We start from the raw sequence: 16,617 nt of genomic DNA, 5'->3' as shown, positions 1-16,617 counted from the left end.
TAATTAAGATCTGCATTTTGTGTATATGGTCTGTGTTCTACCCCTACATATTCCTCTCTTCCTATCCTTCCATCATAGATCTGACCCATTTGTAGAAAATTTGACTTTTGGTTTGAACAGGAAGCAAGCAACTAAAAAGGATTAATTGTGTGTAGAGAGTACAAAGGATTGTAAGTTTTAAACACAGCAGTTCAGATATGTGGACAGGTACAGGAGTCCCAGTTACCCGCTCTGCTACTATTCTGGCTTGTTAGTTTTTCTGAAATTCAGAATTAGGTGAGAAACGAAAACAATGATGGGTCTTTCTGTAACCTTTTTAGTTATAGACTTTGCTCACACACCACCCATCCCTTCCCCCCATATCCCAGAGAAACACTTTGCAATTCAGCATGGCTGATCAACCTAAAGAAATTTTTAGTAGGGAATGCTATATGTTTTGTAGGACAGGGTAGAGACTTGTAATAGCTGAATTAGTGTTTTGGGAGTGTTCAAAATGAAACGCTGCATCCCTTATGGGTCACATGCAGAGCTCATAGCTGGTCAATGTACTTGCTCCCCACCTTCTAAGTTTTATGCATGACCTAGTGAAAGTCAAAAAGACATGTTGCTCAGCCATACCTACACCTCCAGAAGATGTACTAAAACACATCTGAAGGAGTTACTGGAAGGATAGTAAAAATCTCCCCTTCTGGGCTTCGTACTGAAGAACATGTCTCCAAGTAACCTTGGCCAGCAGCTCTATTTCCCCATATCCTTGTGCTGACTCTCGTAACACACTGTCTCCAGTAACATATATTTTTATGCCTTCAGTCTAAAAAGTGACCTGGTCTGTAATCTTTCTTGGATATAATTATATTTTATTCTCAGTTTTTCAGAACAGATGATTGAATTAAGTCTTTTTATTATCTGCTATTTCTTAAGATTAAAACCAAAACCAGACCTCCCCTCCCGGCCCCAAATCCCCAAAATGACCAAACCAAAAAACCCAACAACAACAAAAACTGGAGGCTTTGGGGGTCGTTGGGGAGAGGCTTTTGTTTAAAATCCATTTTAGGCCTTCGGTGTGGTCAGAGAGGGGCAGGCTAGCGAACTCATCCCGTACCTCTTTGGAAGGTACACGGACTCTGTCTGCAGCTCTGCTGTTGTGAGCACCCCTCACATCCAAGCTCGCAGCTCTGAGCGCATCCTGCGCTCACGTCTAGCGCTACGGGGGATTGCCAAGTGGTCTCTTATCCAAATACTGCCTAGGCCGGGGACTGCTTAATCTCCAAGATCAGGGAGACTTATTCTGATGTGGCTGTAGACTCTAGACAGTTAAATTTGCAGAATCCACTGAAGGCAGATTGCTTTCCAGAAGTTGCTGAGGGCATAATTTGGCTTTTTGCAGTTTGAGGGTGGGCTGTTTAACCTGAACAAGTTCCAGCTTGTTCAATGATAATTTAACAATATGTTTTCCCCATACTTGCTGTGTTCCTCCCAAGAGATGCTTGCATCTCCTTGATGCATTAAAGGAGACCTGTATTTAATGTACATATTAAATAAGTCTCTAAAGCCAATTCTCACATAATTTTACATTTAAAAGTACTAGTCGAGGTGTGTGTGTATATATAATTTTGTTAGATGCATGTATAGAAATAAAACAGTCTTTGCTCTTCCCTTTTGTACCTCCTCAAGACATGTAATCTACAAAGCAGGAGAACTGCATGATAAAATGTGCCAGAGTGGAATGCATAATTATTCCAGAGGAGGGTAAGTCAGTTCAGAACTTGTACTAACATTCTTAAGGGCAGCAGGAGTCTTCTTGCCATGAAATTACATCAGCTCTCTATGGCCCAGAGTCAATGCACATGCTTTCCCTTTCTAGTAAAAAAAGGTGTGAAAAATGCTAATGTCTTCAAAAATGTACTGTAGAACAAAGCTGAGTAAATGAGTATATATTATGGCGTGGTATTCACCTGTGAGTGAACTTGAGTTTAAGGGGAGAAGAGATTGAGACATTGTACTTTTAAAACAACCATTTCACTTTTTTGATAGATTAAGTCGTGACTTGCAAACAGACAAAAACCATCTAAATAAGAAGAAGAATGCTTCCTTGATCCTAGTTCAGAGACATTCCCATAACAGGTGGGGCAGAGGCCTTTAAATTACAAGTCTCCATATACCCAAGTTTGTTACAATTCCATCAGGCGATGAGAAAACACATTTTTACGGTAAATAGTAGTAAATGCGGCTAACAACACCCATTTTCAGGATTGTTAGAAGATGAATGTTTGGTCGGGCTTGTGTAGTAACAATATCAGAGGTAGCATCTCTTCTAGATGGAAGCACTATGCAGTTTCCTAGGAGCCTTTAAGATGAAGCATACGGCACTTACTGCTAACTAATATAATGTCACCAAGACAAACAGGTAACGAATGCAGCTCACAGTTCTGAGTTACTATCATCTCTATGCAGTAATTAGGCCTGGTTCAGCTAGCGGATAGGGAGCAAATTTCCATTTCCCCACGAGGAGAGGGGAGGAAAGGAGCATTTCTTTTTTCTTAAGCTAGAATATCTGACACTTCCAGCTGCTTGGTGGATCTACTGTGTGAGACAAATCGTACATAGACTGCAAGGTGATATGGCACCTTGGCAGCGGAATTTGTTTGCTCACTAAATTGTAGTGGCAATTTCTCGAGTGGCACATCATGTTTCTTGCCGCACGAGATCAGCGGAGTATGTGGTCTCAAGCTATGCTTGACTGAAGAAAAAAAAAGTGTAAGTGGGGAAAACATGCCTGAAGATATATCCATGCTCATGACGCTATGGTTAATATGGGTTGCAAAGAAAGAAAAACGTGCAAAAAGCAGAGGCTACAGGAGTTTGGCTTGAACCAGCCAAAACTATCAAGTACTCAGTGATGATAGATACAGTCAAGATAATAATCTACTGTTTAAAGGGCCCATCTGGAAGGTTTACATCATCATCACCGGGGAGATGAGCAGAGCAGATCTGCAGCCAGAGCGCTCTTGGCAGGTGAGGTGTTGGCTCATGGCATTCTGCACTCAGGGAAAGGATGCTGTGCCCCCTTGGCTTTCTTTGCGTGTTCGAATTCTCCTGACTTTAGGAGAAGATGCATATGATGAGTGAAGATGGGAGATGCTTAAGTTTTATTACAGTAGGTGGCAATGAAATAAATATATTCTTCTCTCACATTGACATCTTCTGATTATCTGAAAAAAAATTGCTCAGTAGCTCCAGTTCCCACAAACAGCATTTCAGGAGACTTAAACGGCAGAATTTTATGGGAAAGGAATTTTATGGGGAAAAGACGCACCAGCTGATCTTGGTTTTCCTTAACAGCAGAGCTACTAAAAATCTAGCACCCATGGACCCCGTTAATTCTTCGGGTGATCATCTTTGCTGTTCTGAGTTACAGTAAAATAAAGCCCGTGCTTTAGGTTTTGCTCCAGCCTTAGAAGGGCACAGGGCACGCTGGTGAAGCGCAGCTCTGGTTCGTTTTAGCTTCACGCATCTCAAGTACTGCCTAGCGTTTCTTCAGTGCTGCAGTACTTCTGTAACACATAGAGCAGATCTAGCTGTATAATTTAATAGTCCCTATACTAGGTCATCTCTTAAAAATGGTTGCCACTCCAACACTTGTAACAGACTTGTGAGAAGTAGCTCTCAAATCAAAAATAGTTAAGTAGCAGTCCATATGCACTACTTCTTTCTTTTCTCTTTCTTTCTCATCTGGATGGGCAAAAAAAAGTTCTTTCCTACTGCCTGTCTAGGTGATTTTAAAATCAGAAAAGAAAAAACAAGAAAGCAGGAGAAGAACACGAACAGTTAGCTTTCATTTTTTACTACTTATTTTAGCTGTCTTCATGGTGTTAGGAAGCATAGACCAGGACAAAGAAATAACAATTCCAAATCTTGCCTTGAAACAGAAACTCAGCTGCTCCTCAGAGCTTAGAAATCCTTGAAGTAGAATTTAGCTGATTGGGATTGGTAAGAAAAACAGGCACATGTGAGTAAAATAGAAATGATCAGAAGGAAAGACAAAGGCTAACAGAACCTATAGGTAAAGAGTTAAGGTCCAAATTAACCCATTCTTGGTCTTCACGCTGTTCTTATCCATCGCTTTTACAGAACAAAGATTTAGCCATAAAGCTAGGCACCTTCCCCTCCAGAATAGATATCCTGTACTGGGAAACTTAAATGTCGAGTAATGTGAGGTGGATCAGTTTTTAAATGCTAAGAGGAATCAGAACTCCAGTTCAAGTAAAAAAATACAACATCTGGCTGCTTTTTTTTTTTTTCTGTAGCATAATCTGTAGGGAAACAAAACATATCTCTTTTACTCCTGGGTCATCTCAAAGTGAAACAAGGGGATCTGTTGTTCTTTTTGTATTAGTTTAAATTTCAAGAGCTCACTTGATACACTACACATTATTTGAACTCTTTCTCTTTTTAAAAAAGTGATATTTTTATTTGCATTCTTTGAGCTGCAAGCGTCTAACTACAGGTGAGCAAATCAATGTTTCATGAAACAATGTAAACGATCACCTTGAGGTGGAATATTCTTCCTTAGAAAATGAGGAGGAATTAGAGGAAATGAGGAAAACAGGATTTTGCAAATTTGGCTGCTTATTTACATCACTGAATATGCATTTGGAAAACTAATTACTAATTTTAAGCACCTGTTTTGAAAATACTGATAGGAGACTTTAAAAAGATCTTAAAAAAAAATTGCCTGTTTGGAAATGTCTAATAAAAAGCATTTCTATGTTGGAGAAAAATGTTGTCATTCGTAACTTAAATTCATTTGTGCTGGCATGTGTGACAGCCTAGACCATCTTTCTTAAATTAATCTGAGTCAATAAGCACTTCTAGATGTTTTCGGTATGGAAAAATAAACTCTACTAACGATCAAAACTTGCAAATGCTTGGTCGTTTGCAGCCCCGTCTCGCCAGGCAGCTTTATTTTGCCGGCGGAAGAAGAAAAGCCGAGCTCAGTGGAGGTGCCTGCGTGGTTCCCAGGGCTGAGGGAGCTGCGTGTCCAGCCTAAGGGGAAACTCCGTGCCCAACGCTGGCTGCGGCTGCCGTGTCAGACCTTCCCAGCCCTCCGTGGCCACCCTGATGGGCACGGTGACCACCGCCGGGTGACGGCCGTGCCGGGTTCCTGCGGCACCCGCAGCCCGCCCAGCCTCGCTGGAAGCTGCTGTCGATGGACAACTTGATCGGGAGCGTGTTCGTAGTGTTCAACCAAACGCCGGCAACGACCGTGTCAATGTGCAGACAACATGCACCGACTTTTGAAATTTTGGAAATAGGAGCTTTATTGTATGTGATCTGTTCCTCGAGACAACGTTGGCTCAGAGAAGGGACTTTGTTCTTGTGGAGTAGGAAGTGTACAAAGCACACACAATATTTACAAAGTACCTTAGTACTATTTTGACTAATTTTGACTGGAGAGTTAGTGGTTGTTTCAAAGCTAGATTAGTCACTTTGCCCGTAATTATAACCTCTTGAAATCTGCTTCAGTGTTTTGAATTGGCTTCGGGCCTAATGGCCAGAAAATGGCTCCAACTCGATCTTAAGCCTGAACTTGATTAGTAGCTCTGTACATTTTCTATTACCCCGATTTATAACTGAAAGATGAAAAAAGATGGAGTGCTGTGGCGTTGTAAGCTGCATCTCCATGGAAAAGGTGCAAATGAAGTACAGACCGTACATTCCTAGGCTGATGTTCATAGAGATGAACAATCACAGACACTCAGATTATTTCAGCGTTACCACCTATGCAACCCTAGATAGCATTAGATTGGATAACTGGCTATTTAGAGCCTGCACATGAATTCGAAGCACTGTTTAATAAACGAAGACAAAATGGACAATAAATGTTTGAATAAAGCTTTTACAAAAACTCTTTTTTTTTTTTTTTTTCTGATGAGTGTTTCGGAGATGTGTTATAGATTGCTTAAAAATGTCTTAACTGTGAAACACCGCACAAGGAACATCAGCATGCATCGGCTTGCGTGCGACACGCTTTAGCACGCTCGGAGGTATAAAGAAGTCTTGGCATTGTGGCGAGGCAATGTGTTATGTACATTGTGTGGGAGGATACACCATGCAGATTTGATTGCATCATCTTGCTCCCCCCCCTTTTTTTTTTTTTCTTTCTTTTTTTTTTTGTTCCAGATGGTAAAACAAAGACCGTAGTGAAACCCATCTTCTCCCAGGAAGAGGTGGGAGGGAATTTTATATGAGCAAGAAACTTTGCCTCAAGTCGAAATCTGGGGCCTGGACTAATGAACTACCTGTAATTCACATTGTACTAAATATTGCTGAAACTAGGCATGTACTAATCATGAACCACGCCAAACTATGCATAATTACTATGCTTTCTCTGTAGCAGTAATTAATTTGCGTTGGCAACTTCGATTAATCTTTCTAATCTAGAAGTTAAGTGCTTCTCAGACATGAAAGGCCCTGTAAGTGCTCATGGTGGTTCTTGCAGCCCAGGGAAGGGTTTTTCAATCCAGTGGGGGGACAAAACCTAAAAAAAAAAAAAATCAAAGCAGAGCTGGCACTTAGGAACTCATGAAAACTATCAACAGTTAAAGCATTCTGTTTTGCCACAGGATTCATTGTCTAAACTACAGGCTTCTGTCCTCCTGAAAGAAAAGAGAATTGTCATTAATTCAGTCAGAGGGCTTCTCTGAGGGCTGTTCCATAAAGATGAGGGTTATACGCTCAACGGAGAGACTGAGATTTCATCCTACAGAGGGCAATGCCAAGTGTTTAACGTCTGTAATGTTGCAGTGCACACTTACCCATAAATTCATGTTAGTCTGGACCTGGAGGAGAGCATTGTTCTAGGCACGGTTGTTCAACTGCGATATCGAGTCAGTCCTCGTCGTCAGCCCAAAAAGGGCGTCAGTGGTGCTGCCTGCGAGTGATTTGGCCGTGTCTGCTTTTCAGGAAACACGCACGCTAAGATCAGCAACCTCGAGTATGTTGACAAACAGCGAGCTATCAGATGCGAGTGCACGAACTACGTTCTGACATCACGGGAGGTGAAAGTTTCCATAGCTCACTGCCAACCTCCCGGCCCAAGCTCTGCACCCAAAGGAATCCAGACCTGCTGAAAGGAGCTCTGTCATCAAACGGTCATCGTGATTTACCTAGATTTCCTCAACTATCACACCTACGAGAAGGAAAGCTTCTGGGGCAAACCGATGTGCCTACAAACCCATTGCAAATCCCACAGGGTTTTTAAGTTAACACCGTGTTGCTCGTTTTCTCCCTCAGACATGCTAATATTAGTTATTTTTTCTTATTTCCCCTCTTAGCGCCATTTCCTGCTGCATGTAATTCAGGATACGCAGAATGATATGATACTCATTTGGAAATGAATAGTCTAGAGATTATGAATTAACTCCAGTTTGATTTAGGTAATTAAAAAAATGCTGCTATTACCTCAAAATCCGGGATTAATTCTGTTTTCACAAGTTATAGAAATAGTTTTAAAATACATAACTTCTTAGAAAATATGTAAATGCGATTCCTGGAATTTATAATTTTTTATGATGCTGATTCAAAAAGGGAATTATTTGCGATAGTTTGTTTTCTTACAGTCATGGCTTGTGTCCAAATATTTTATAATCATAAAGCTACCCTTTAGATATCGGTCAAAACAGACAGTACATACTGATGTTGAAACAAGCTTTGTAGAAGACGTTTTTTTAAATCAGGCATGGGACTTTACATTTATTAGAAGGTGTTCACAAAAATAAGGGTAACATCATGCATATTCTTTGCAACTAAACCCAGTTATGGTTACAATTTGGAAAAAAATGTAAATAGACATATGGAGATACAGCAGTACATATACACTCTATTTATGACATTAAGTTAGGGTACTGATAACTCTCAGCAATACATCAGAAGTCCACAACCAGCTGATAGGAAGATTGTATAAGGAGGAGGAAACTGCTTCAATTTCTCACATTATTTACGTGGCTTGACAAGAACGTCAGTGTGAATTGCCCCCTAAATTTGGGAGGCAAGAACAAGTCAAGACTATACTTTTGCAGTACAAAACATTTACACACAAAATACACATGCATTGCAATGCATTGGAAATGGGTAAAGCAAGAAGAAACCCATTACTCAATGCTTTATTAACACAATTCTACAAAGGAGCCTCAAATAGGGTTATATAGTTCAGTCACAGTAAGGCCACAATATTACAATGGATAAGGACCTTAGAACTCGGCATTCTGTGCTAGTGATAGAACCCTTCTTTCTTTAAAGATTTTTATATGTGTTCCTGAATGGTATCTCATCAAAGTCCTTCTTTTTTTTTTTTTTTTTCTTTTTAAATTGAACATATTGCTTAATACAACAGTTAGCACAGTAGAGAAGGTACTGCCACAGGGAAAACAAAACCTATGTAACATTCACGTAGTTTTTAGACTATACGCTAGGTGCATTTCGATGGAGCTGGCTAATCAGAAAAAAGACTGGCAAAGGATTTCCTCAAGTTTCGAATAGTTTCGGCTTTCGCTTCATCTTCGTTCACAGATGATCGGAAGAAGGATGATTCTGTGAAACTGAAGGCATTTGTCAAAGACTGCGACTTGCTGCAAGACAAAAACGCAACATGTTTTGTATGGTCATATTGTTCACCGGCTTCCAATCACATGTAACCCGTACAAATTATGAGAAACGGGAAAATGTCCATGAGATGGAGACAGTTTGCATGTGAACAGGACGGACATTCAACACAAGCCATAGAGTTGGATGCAATACAGCTCATTCCTGCTGTACTTTGACTTGAGAAGCAGGATACGCCTTTTCTTTAGAGAACGCACTGCTTTTTTCTACAGATCTGCAACGCCGTATTCCAGTAAACCGGATGGTATAAATTAGAACTGGAGGAAAAAGTGGGCCTGCCTGCTAAATCCACATCACCACCCGCCACGGGATGATTAATACTTGTGTTTGTTAAGGCTGCAAACAGTTACGCACAAAAAAAAAATCAGGTATATGACAAGAGTTTGAAGAAGTTGTAACGTGCTTTCTCTCTACATCTATATTGGACGCTTGATCCTTCCTGGAGGCTTAATGACACTTCATACCTTTTAAAATCCCCAAATCAGATATAATATTTCTTGTCTATAAGCAGTTAATCTAGCAATGCTGTGCTGGTTTTAGCCTTATCATGTAACTACGGTGTCTCTGTAAGCATGAATAAAATAACATACAAGGAAAAAGTCTGAAGTTTAAAACTTTAACTCATGACTTGTCAGATAAAATAATATTTACAAAGTAGGCTTGAATTTAAATACAAAACATTAATGAGTTATAATCTTTTTAGGAAGATATCCATGCATCAGTAGAACTAGTTCGCTGATTTCATTTTTATCTCAGTGCAATAACAGGATTTCAGTTTTGGCTATAGTAAAACTGAAACACTTTTCTTATTCAGATTGTCTTACACTCTTCACGGTTTGCAACTTCTCTCCCTCTAAACTAATAATGTACAGCAAACAGTGCCACAGGCGTTTTAGGTTTTTCATAAATTATAGTTGTGTTAATGAGAATAGACTGATAAATGTTTGTTTGTACTCACTGAAAGAGGGAGGGTGGGAAGCAGCACTTGACTTGATTAGTAACACAATAAGTAGCCTAATTAAATATTTATTCACAGATTAATAACATGTACATACAGGTTAGGCAACAGCATGTGGGTGAATACAAAGAACACACATGCAAATAGAGTTAATCCTACAGGCAGGAGATCTGAGTCTTGGTGGGGACCTAAAAATGCTTCTCGAAAGTTAGAAACTTTAATTTGTCCTTTTTTATTATATTTTAAATAAACACTATTCTCTTCCATTTGAAGAAAAGAAAAATGAATCTAGATTTGAGCACGGAACTAAAGGAAAAGGAGAAAGCTGGGAAACGGTATGTGGTACAGTTCTTCTGTACCTGTCCTTAACTCTTTTTCTTGAATGTCAAGTTCACAAGTTAAGTTACAAACTACAAATGACTTTCCATCTTGCTTAAGAAAATCGACCTTTCTCTTCTCTAGGTATACTTCAATTATGGGTGCATTAATTTGAGTTTTATGATTACAAAACAAAATAAAGGAATCCAGTGTCCTAGGAAGGCAAGGAAAATATTGTTGTCTTTGCATATTATCACCTAATGCCTCTTTCCCACTGAATTGTGCTCAGGCGAGGATTCGGAATCAGTTCACACTAGTATTAGCGTGTGAGTGGGTGGAAAAAGGGGCTCTGTGTTAACTGGGTAAAACAAAGGCTACCTGCCAGCCTTTGTACTTTCCAAAAGCGGGAGAATGTGTCTGTGACTCTACCAACAATAGTGTGTGTCAGGATTGCTACGTTGAGAACCAGCAAATCATTGCTAGGACCTTCCCCGTGTCTGGGCAGTGGATTTAAGCTGCAAGAGGGGTCACGGCTACAGATCCCTCCATGTTCTGTACCGTGGCACAGGGCTGGCTCCGTGCAGCACAGAACCTATAGATCCCTCCGTGTTCTGTCCCGCGGCACAGGGCTGGCTCCGTGCAGCAGCACAGAACCTATAGATCCCTCCGTGTTCTGTCCCGCGGCACAGCGCTGGCTCCGTGCAGCAGCACAGAACCTATAGATCCCTCCATGTTCTGTACCGCGGCACAGGGCTGGCTCCGTGCAGCAGCACAGAACCTATAGATCCCTCCGTGTTCTGTACCGCGGCACAGGGCTGGCTCCGTGCAGCAGCGCAGAACCTATAGATCCCTCCGTGTTCTGTACCGCAGCACAGGGCTGGCTCCCTGCAGCACAGAACCTATAGATCCCTCCATGTTCTGTCCCGCGGCACAGGGCTGGCTCCGTGCAGCAGCACAGAACCTATAGATCCCTCCGTGTTCTGTCCCGCGGCACAGGGCTGGCTCCGTGCAGCACAGAACCTATAGATCCCTCCGTGTTCTGTACCGCGGCACAGGGCTGGCTCCGTGCAGCAGCACAGAACCTATAGATCCCTCTGTGTTCTGTCCCGCGGCACAGCGCTGGCTCCGTGCAGCAGCACAGAACCTATAGATCCCTCCGTGTTCTGTACCGCGGCACAGGGCTGGCTCCGTGCAGCAGCGCAGAACCTATAGATCCCTCCGTGTTCTGTACCGCGGCACAGGGCTGGCTCCCTGCAGCACAGAACCTATAGATCCCTCCGTGTTCTGTCCCGCGGCACAGGGCTGGCTCCGTGCAGCAGCGCAGAACCTATAGATCCCTCCGTGTTCTGTACCGCAGCACAGGGCTGGCTCCCTGCAGCACAGAACCTATAGATCCCTCCGTGTTCTGTCCCGCGGCACAGGGCTGGCTCCGTGCAGCACAGAACCTGCAGCCGAGAGAATGACGGCAGTTCTGTGCCGGTCCTGTCTGCACGAACCACGAACCAAGCGTGGCTGGACAGAAACACGGTTTGGCCGCCACCGTCCAGCGTGTTCATTTGGGTCGTTGCTGAGATCGGCCTTTTGAAACTGGGATCTGTTGTCTGAGTGACTGCAAGGTTAAAAGTTTACACAGATAAGACTTCCCCTTTGCTGTGCAGCCCTGCAGCACACCCAGATCATGAGTCAGTGACATGAAAAGGAGAAAACAAATACGAGAAAGATGATGAGTTTTCAGACCTAGTTGGGGCAGAAATTGCACAACTAATAAATGAAATTTTGCACAGTGCTTAGGATATAATTAATGATACTGTCTTACCAATCCTAAACAGAAAAGCTTTTTGAGAAGTCTGAACCTCATTGTAGACTCGGGAACACAGGTACCTTTTTTTTCTGAATATCAGACCAACTCCCAGATTACACTCACGACAACAACGTCTGTCTTACGAGGAGAAAAGAAGAGGGATAAAGCGAATCTTACTTAAGCTGTGGATGCGACTGAGGCTTCTGCTGCGGCTGCGGCTGCGGCGCTGGCTGGGGAGCAGGCGGGGGCTGCGGCTGCGGCTCCGCTTCCTTGGATAACCTGGTGCCGGGAGGACCTTGCGCCTGGGGCCGCGGCTGCTGAGTTGTGGGTCCCGGCGGGCGCTGGGGCTGGGGAGCCGAGGGCTTTGCTGCCTGCCCGGGGGGGTACACGCGCTGGGGCTGCAATGGCTCCTGGCTTTGTGATTGCATCCCTTGGGGTTGCACTGGGCCCCCTAGGTTCAGCACAAGAAAAACTTCATAACGTTACAGGATCAACGAATTTGTACTAGATTTCATATCCAACACTCTAAAATAATCCTTGAAGGTGCTTAATTCTACTTTTGAGGCAAAATTCTATTAATATGGACGGCAGTTTCATGTAGGCAACAGTACTAATCACAGCTGGTACATTAGTAACTTGCTTGGAGCCCCTATAATTCATCCTTAAAATTGCTAAGAAGTACCCAATTTCTCCCAGCAGTAGCAGTACTGACTTCAAATCACATCAATGGAGTTACACCCAATATAATTATGGCCCAGCTCAAGGAGAGGCTGCAAGATAACCGAATACACCAGCAATATCTATTTCAGCAATACAGCTACTATTTTCTGTGTAGTTATTGCAGTTTTGTTCCTTCGAGGTTTTAAAATTATTTCTGTAATACTCCTCTTAGATTCACCCTCCAACAGTTAAACAACTTTACACTGAAATTTTCCGGCTAATTTAAAGTCTTTTGATAACTTACTTAATGCCTCCGTGAAATATATGTCAAGAACATTACAAGAAACACAATTAAGTCATTACTAATTTTTTACCAAGGAGATCTCTCCACTGAGAAGGGAATATCAGCAAAATACTGCAGCAAGTGTGGAACTACAACGTGTAGCAGAGACTTAGGTTGTGAAATCCATAGCTGAAAGATGCTACATCATCGTACAGGGTTTTTTCTGCTTTCTGCCTGGAAAAGCGCTGTGTCAGATAGCAGTGGCCACGCTGCTTTCATCTCACGTGAGATGGCTGAATGTGGTTTTCTGGGCTGACAGCTGTTGTAACTATTTGCTCTTGCATGTGACAAGGCACACGGGACATCTGAGTTAAGGGGAGGAAAGGACAAGATGAAATGCTGAGAGATTTGTCGTATAACGTTTCAGTCAGGGGAAGAGCTTTGCTGAACAGTTAATATTAGAGAAGACACCTGATCTAGACCTTCTGAACACGTGGGAATTTTTAGTCTTACACAGATATTTAGTGCAAGTAAAGGACTTAAATCTATTCAGGTGTCTAAAAAAAACCCCCTTCATATGTGGAAGTAGTGCTGCCATACATGATTTTTTTTGTTTTAACTGCTATTGGAGTTAGCTTTCCACTCACTATATGACATTCCAGTGTATGTCTGAGAACAGCATGTACTAACACTTTGATAAGTTTTAACACAGTTGTAGCAGTGTGTTGTGGTGTAGAAAGATAAATAGCACGTACTGTATGTTAAGGAATGTGCCTTCATTGTTTATTAATTTGAACCACTTTTGTAGGAAATATTTGAAGGTGATAACACAGTCTTGCAACATCTTAATAAGGATCATTTTCTTATTAGTCTCCTTTCACTCAGTATTGAAAACCAGAAAGGTTTCTTTCCCCCACTTGTACATACAGGCTTGAATGCCAGAAACTTTACACTGAAGACAGATATAACTTTCTTTTATTGCACATTAAGCTGTACAAGATATTTCACATAAAAGATATACTGCTGTCACACTTCCAGCGCTTGCTCACTTTCTTGCAGCTGGGTTGTACAAAAGGCGACAATCATGAAAGAAACTTTTACCAAAAAGAACTCGACGGAGCTGAACATCGAGCCTACGCTGTGAAACGTCTGTTCCCTGCTCCCCACGATATTGCACCTAAGCATGCTGGCATGCAGAGACGTTTGGCTCCTCGCGTGCGGCGCGGAGCGCCCTGGGCACGGCCCCCCGCTCCCCCTCGCACACGCACCTCGTGTGAAAAGCGCTCGTGAACGCTCGTACCACTACATGCAAAAAAAAAAAAAAAAAAAAAAAATAATAGCAACTGCTTGAAACGGAATCAGTCGTCAGGTTCGGTTCTCCACCCCAGGGCAGTATAGTTGATTCACTTCTAGGGTGGCTGGAGGTAAGGATTTGTGAACCTGATTCTAAGTGGAGTTTTCTGAATATAGAACAAAACAGCCAAGGCCATCATTGGAATGGTCACTGACCCAGACAAATGCTGATCACTAAAGCAAAATATTCAGGTAATTTACTGATAGGTAGTAAACAGCAGCACTTACCACAAACATTTAAATAGTTAATAATGCATACCTTAATTCTCATCTTACCAGCCAGCTTGTACAAATAAAAGAAACACTAAGGAATGATGATTCTCACTGATAATTTTTTCCAGTGTTTGTAGGGAAAACAGATGTAGAACATGAGGCTGTTTTCCCTTTCAACAAAATTGTTTGCACTAAACTAATGGCCACTACTCATCTTCGTACATATTCGAGATTAAAATTACAGTTCTGCAGCTCACTCGCGACTAAGCTTTGTGGTATGCTAGCACTGTGGAGCTTGTGATTCTGGGCTAGGTTTCTCTACAACGGATCAACTGCCTGCTGTGTATTTCTCGTAATGTGACATTATAAATTGCTTATGCAAAAAATCACCAATAATTTACCTAGCAGTTGTCAGGCAGCTCGAGTTTTTGTAGGTTTTTTTGCACGTTTGATTTCAAGCAACTATTACAAACCCTATTATTCATGTGGATAATGGCTGGGACTGTATTTTCTTTATAGCTATCTGGGTATTTCTAAGTTTAAAATAGTAGACCTGAGTTGGTAAAGAAAACCGCTGACATTTTTTTTCTTGCATTCTAGTCCAAGGGCAAGATCCCCAGCTGGCGAAAGGTACCTTGGTCTACCACCTCCTAACACCTCCGTGTTTGACCAAAATGAGCTCCTACAGGAAGTTTAAAAGTCCTCGAGGTACTTTGCACCAAATAACCTGGGATCTCTTAGGTAAGTATAAGATTTTTGAAAGTATTTGCATTAGTTTTCGTTAAAAATCTCCATAGATTACTAATTCGGAATGACAACAAAAGGTACTACTTACTTGCAATAGGATACATTAAATACTCACACTTTCACTGAGATATTGCACATAGGTGGCCCATTTACATAGCTTTGTAGCTAATAATTTAATGCAGAATTACTAAAAATATGAATACCAGTATGTAAAATAGAAGATACTTTAAATATTCCTTGGGAAGAACTGTATCTTATGGAGTCACCGAAATATTAGACTTCCACTTGTGTATAAGTAAAACTCAAATGTTAACAAACTTTATAAAATTATAAATAAAAAGCCTCACTAGCAAATTCTAATCTAGACTTTTAAAAATATATCTGGATCACCTACCTATTAGTCATGCACACGCACAAAAAAATAAAGGCTATGAGTACAGTGTGCACACACTCACAGAGTAAGCAAAAGTATTCAGATTTGAACCTTGGTGGTTTTTTACTTAACGATATATAATACTCAAAAATACTGTCTAACCATCCATAACGTACAGTTGCACTGGGCTCTAAAGAGGCACATTCTTTGTACACTGTTGACATCAGCCCTGAAATCACAAGTTTTACAGAGAAAGGTAGGTAAGCTTTACACGCACAGACAGAACAAGGAAACAACCAGACGGTATAGTTGACACTGCATAGAAAAAACACAGTCCAGGTCAGCACTGAAACAATGCGAAAATGGAACAAAACTGCTATGTTCGCTTTTAGGATTGCGTGTTTCTTTTTCTTTCTTTTTTTTGTTTTTTTTTGTTTTTTTTGTTTCTCGTTTTTGCTTTACCCCTTGCATTTAGTCTCAATTCTCTAAGTAGCCTGGACTTGTTTTGGTCCTACTGCAACGCCATTACAGTCGAGAATGTACTGTAAACAACCTTGAGGTGGTGGTCGCTGAGGTGGGATTTTGTTTGGCTCTGGCTCCTTTAGTGATCCGCTCTGGAAAATACATTTGAAAACAGAAGAAGAGAAAAAAAATTAGAGTAGCTTAGTTCCAATTTTTCACTAATTTGTCTTTATTTTCACTAGAAGTCTCTTTATTGGTTGGGGCTGAACAGATCCTTTTTAATTTATTCCAGATAATTTTTTCGAATTTAGTTGCTGTCTGACATGATATATGAATCCTGGACTGAGCTGAGTTCCTAAGAAAAATTGTTTTCCCTCAGCAGCCTGTGATCACAATATAAGGAATAAGGAGTGTTTCTCAAATCTTCCCTCCCGTTGGGTACGGTCTGTCTCCTTCGGTTCCTAGCACCTCGAATGACTTTTCCGTATCTCATTGCATCCGCTCTCTTTTTTAGGATAGACTGAAGAGAAAATGGACTTAGACAGATACCTTTGTGTAATTTAAGAAATAATTTCTTTTTAATTGCATTCACTCGTATCTGGAAGCACTAGCACAGCAGGGGGCTTTTTTTGCAAGCGATGGTTTCACTTTGATTTGCTGAGTGTAAATGGGGAGGGAGATGGACTCCTCTAGTTTAGCTGTTTTGCTAAGCAAAATGAAAGAAGGAAGCAAAAGCCACGGACAAATAATAAAAATAATTGAAATTACTTCATGCTACTCCATCT

The 16,617-nt window shown here is 41.4% G+C and overlaps 1 protein-coding gene across 1 annotated transcript in view; it reads right to left on the bottom strand.

Annotated features, from left to right (window-relative positions):
- Positions 1 to 7,747: 7,747 nt before the first annotated feature.
- The window catches only part of SYN2 (synapsin II), a 189,208-nt gene continuing 180,338 nt past the window's right edge, over positions 7,748 to 16,617 (bottom strand). Inside the window, exons 11-13 of the mRNA XM_065642730.1 lie at positions 15,924 to 15,984; positions 11,919 to 12,192; positions 7,748 to 8,630 (exon numbers count right to left, since the gene is read on the bottom strand). Coding sequence (XP_065498802.1) covers positions 8,495 to 8,630; positions 11,919 to 12,192; positions 15,924 to 15,984 — 471 coding nt within the window. The 3' untranslated portion in view covers positions 7,748 to 8,494. The remainder of the gene's footprint in view (positions 8,631 to 11,918; positions 12,193 to 15,923; positions 15,985 to 16,617) is intronic.

This window comes from Caloenas nicobarica, chromosome 11 (genome assembly GCF_036013445.1).
Source record: "Caloenas nicobarica isolate bCalNic1 chromosome 11, bCalNic1.hap1, whole genome shotgun sequence".
Classification (NCBI taxonomy): domain Eukaryota; kingdom Metazoa; phylum Chordata; class Aves; order Columbiformes; family Columbidae; genus Caloenas; species Caloenas nicobarica.
This window is presented reverse-complemented; position numbering and strand designations above follow the sequence as displayed.